The sequence below is a fragment of the Neopsephotus bourkii genome, unplaced genomic scaffold (assembly GCF_033783945.1).
Source record: "Neopsephotus bourkii isolate Nb327-2 ecotype Australia unplaced genomic scaffold, CSIRO-AGI_Nbou_v1 NB_1707, whole genome shotgun sequence".
Taxonomy (NCBI): Eukaryota; Metazoa; Chordata; class Aves; order Psittaciformes; family Psittacidae; genus Neopsephotus; species Neopsephotus bourkii.
The window spans coordinates 4,484,279-4,488,450 of NW_026902181.1; the positions used below are offsets into that span (position 1 = coordinate 4,484,279).

The window sequence follows — 4,172 nt, forward strand, 5'->3', positions numbered from 1 at the left end:
GATCATCTTTCTTTATACTAAATTAAAAAAAAAAACAAACCAAGAAAACAAACAATCAAACAAAAAATCTGACCACAAAGTGAATACTCCCAGTGTGAAAACAGATGCTAAATCATTGCAGAATTACTTAGATCATTTCACATTAATAATATAACATGGGTGTGCGCAAGAGAAGACCTAAAAGACAGTGCTGGGAAGGGAGGGTGGCAGGAAAAGAGATGGAGGGGTGGAAGGATTGCATTAAAAGGCCTCTGGAGTGTATAAGTGTATACCTCTGCATCTTTTAAGATCACATACCTGAAGCAAGTATCACCAAAATACAATAAGGGGGGGGAGGGATAAGTCAGATGCTGCCTTTTTTTCCTGTTTTGTTTTAAAAGGGTTGGGGGGATAACAACAAAACTAAATGTTAAAAAAAGAAATGAAAAAAAAAAGAAAAAAAAAAGAAAAAAAAAAAGAAGAAAAAAAAAAGAAGGATCCCACGTCTCAAACCACCAAGGACTTTACAAGGCCACAATGAAATTTGCGGATATGTCTGTACAAATCCCCAGACTGCGTGAACCGTCTCTCGCACCACTTGCACCCATGGGGTTTCTCCCTGGTGTGCACGACTGCATGGCGGCTGAGGTTGTGGGAATACTGGAAGCTCTTTCCGCACTGGCCGCAGGTGTAGGGCTTCTCCCCTGAGTGAGTCCTCTCGTGCCTCTTCAACGTATACATGCAAGAAAAAGTCTTTCCGCAGAGGGTACAAGTGGGGACCGACCCGTCGGGGGACAGGCGGGTCCGGGAGCCGTCCTTGTCGCGGAAGTGAGAGCTCAGGTGCAGCTGAAGGATGTGCGGGCTCGGGAACACCTTGCTACAGAGGGGGCAAATGCAGATATGCCCCGCAGGCACGAGGACACCCGCAGAGATGTCCGCCGAATCCATGTCATCCTCGCTCTCATCTCGCTCTTGATCTATATCCTCCTCTCGGGCATGAGAGCTGCCATTCCCCACGAACATGTGTCCTAACCCTGTCACTAGGCTTTTGGCTGAATTCCCAAAATGCTGACTCTCCGGACTCCTGGCTTCACCATCCTCCTGATCTGACAGCAAGTCTTGTTCATCTTTAACAAGTGGCTCGGTACCCTGCTGCTGGCTGTCGGAAGCCAGCTGTCCAAAGACATAAGAGGGGTGTAAGGAATCTCTCCCCAGCACAGGCTTGAAAGACAAATCCAGCGCGCAGTCCACATCACTCGAAGCCAGGGGATAGTTAACAGACCTTTGGGACAAAGGTCCTGTGGAACTATTGACATTAGCCTTTGTTTTTCCAGCTGCTGTGGCACACGGTTCTGCCTCTGTCGGCACAGAGCTGACACTTATATGATCAGAGGACCAGGCAGGGTGACTGCTGACCTTTTCTTTGCCTGCTGCTCTCTCATATTCTGCAACGCTGAATTTCTGTTTGTTTCCTGGGTCAAACTCGTGGACCAGTGGCACTCCAGCATCTAGAAAATGCTCCGCTTTCTCCAAACCAGCCGTCTCATCATTGATCTTCTCTTCCGAACATAATTCTTTATCTTTCAACTTGCCCTTGCAGACTTTCACAATGTCATACATGTGAAGGTAGCTAGCCGCAGCCAGCACATCTTCCACCGGGAGACTGTTGAATTCCAGCTTTCCCTCATACATGAATTCGAGCAGCAGGCTGAAGGCTGGGGCTGTGACAATGTCACTGTTCAGATGCACAATATCCCTTTTGTCTAACTGGTCCCTGTAGAAAAGATGGAAGTACATACTGCAAGAGGCAAGAACGGCTCTGTGAGCTCTGAATTGAGCTTCTCCAACTAAAACAGTACAGTCACACAGGAAGCCCTGGTGACGCTGCTGACTCAGACACTGCAGCAACTGGCGGCTATGGTCTGGAAACTCCATTCTTCCTTCATAACCTGTTCAAAACAGGAAAAACTTGAATGCTACTGTAAACTAAAGCCTCCTAGCAGCTGTAACAAACAGATCGGCTTTTTGGTAACACAAGCCAAAGAAACAGCCTTGGAGATAACGTTTACTGTTAATTGTCTGTAATAGTTTTATTAAGGGGGGGGAACCAACACAACATGCTTCTCATCCTTTCGCACCTGCTCCAAACAGGAAAAACTTGATTGTAAGTAAACAAAAGCTAGTAAAGCAGCAGCCCCTCCAACCTTTGTTTCTCCCACTGAGCACTTTAATAAAATTAAGAGCAGGAAAGCGCAAACACGGGTGGGGGGGACACCACCATACACTCCCAGGATGTCCTCCCAGCAACGCTAACTCGGGGCATCTTTTAATAAAGCTTATTACCCACGTCACGCACATGCACACACGCATATTTAAACTTTAGCCTCTATCGTTATGCACCAAATCACAACAAAACGGTCGCGGCCGGCGCCGGAGAAGCGGCGTGCTGGCGGCGGGAGGGTGTGCGGAGGGCAGCGACCGCGGCCCCGCATGCGGAAAGGGGAGAAGGGGATAAAGGGGAAAAAAGTTTCCCTTGAAGTTATTAAAAGCCAAGGAGCAAAACCAGCGGCGTGAGGACAGAGAGGGGTTAGGGCTGAGGCGGCAGCCGGCCATCCGCCGAGGTCGGGCGCTTACCTTCCCGCGGGGCGCGGCGGAGCGGCCGCGGGCGCGGAGCCGGGCGGGCAGGAGGGAGCGCGGGTGTGAGTGCGAGCGAGGCGCGGCGGGAGGAGGGAGGCAAGCGGGAGGGAGGAGGGAGGGAGGGAGAGAAGGAGGAGTGCTCGGTTTGCTAATTACACCGCAAGCTGGAGAGTCAGCTGCTCTGACTTCACTGCGATGGAAATGCTACCTCCAGCTGTGCGCCTTTTAATGCCATATGTTACTCCAAATCTCGCTACCAGCCAACCACAGCTTGCTGCCTTTTAAAGTTCCAGCAGCCCCATTTATAGCCCGCGCTTAAATCCCACAAACTTGCCCCGAGCCCGCCCCCCCCATATACACTCGGCCCCCCCGATACACCCCCCCCACACACACACTTCCATTCGCAAAGTTTCTCCCCGCAGCCCTCCCCGGTGACCTTCGCCGGTGCCCGGCTCCGCGCAGCGCGGAGCGGGGGGGGGGGCGGGGGTGTGGAAACACACCACGGAGCCGCTTTTTGGACACCACCACCACCCCCCCCCCCCGGGCCTGCAGCAGCGCTCCCTAACTTTGCAGGGAGGACTTTCCCTTGCGGAGGGGGGGGCACGGGGGACCGGCCAGCTCACCGCGACTCACCGGCGTGCGACGGCGGGGCTCAGCGTCCGCATGTGCGCAGCGCTCCGCGGGTGCGGCGCGGGGCCAGCGGTGTTGTGGAGCAGGTTGTTAGCCGGCCGCTCTCGCGATACTTTCCCTCCGAGCCGTGTGTGTGTGTGTGTGTGTGTGTGTGTGTGTGTGTGTGTGTGTGTGTGTGTGTGTGTGTGTGTGTGTGTGTGTGTGTGTCTGAGTCTGAGCGTGTGCGTGTGTCCCCGTCTGGTGCACACAATAGCCCCCGCCGCCCCGGCCAGCCCCGCCGGCGGCGGCCGGTGTGCGCTGCCGGCTGCGCCCTCCCCCTCTCCTCCCCCTCCTCCCGGCCGCTGCATTGGCAGCGCCGCCGTCCCGCTCCCAACTCCGCTGCGCCGCCGCGCAGAGGGCGCGTCCGCCCGCCCGCCCGCTGCAGCCCGACGTGTCGGGGGGGAGGCGGCTGGCCGCGGAGAGCGGGGCCGCGTCCGCGGAAGGACGGGGTTGAGGGAGGGTGTGAGTGTGGCCCCTGCACCGCGGCGGGGATGGGGCGATGGGAGGCGAGGCGCTCCCGTGGATTTGTCTGTAGTTGAGCGTCAGCTGATAAATACCAGATGCCTACGGATTTTTCAAGATGACCTTTTCGATCGTTGATTTGAATTTTAAATTTTAATTAGCTGTAATCCCATCAAAAGTGAGCGCCTTCAGAAGGAGGGAGCGGAGGGGAGCGGGGACGGGGCCTGGCCGCGGTTCCCCCAGCAGCGCCCGGGGTCAGACCCGGCCACCGCAGGGATCTGCCGCTGAACTTCGGTTGCCGGAGTCCCGGAGCCTCCGCGGGACGCTGCAGCCGTGGGGATGAGCTGCGGGATGGGCTGCGGGGGATATCCCGGGAGGCTCCGGCCATGGCAGCGCTGGAGTGGCTGCAGGCCTGAAGCAGCGGG

At 55.6% G+C, this 4,172-nt stretch overlaps 1 protein-coding gene across 2 annotated transcripts; it reads right to left on the bottom strand.

Annotated features, from left to right (window-relative positions):
• Window positions 1-385: 385 nt before the first annotated feature.
• ZBTB42 (zinc finger and BTB domain containing 42) lies at window positions 386-3,406 on the bottom strand. 2 transcript variants are annotated; one of them, XM_061376475.1, is made up of 2 exons: window positions 3,250-3,406; window positions 386-1,928 (listed from the first exon to the last, which is right to left on the bottom strand). In XM_061376475.1, the coding sequence occupies exon 2, from the start codon at window positions 1,912-1,914 to the stop codon at window positions 487-489; it is 1,428 nt and encodes a 475-aa protein (XP_061232459.1). In that variant the 5' UTR covers window positions 1,915-1,928; window positions 3,250-3,406; the 3' UTR covers window positions 386-486. The 2 variants fall into 2 exon arrangements, with proteins under 2 accessions (XP_061232459.1, XP_061232460.1); XM_061376476.1 differs by lacking the exon at window positions 3,250-3,406 and adding an exon at window positions 2,614-2,894.
• Between the last annotated feature and the right edge of the window lie 766 nt (window positions 3,407-4,172).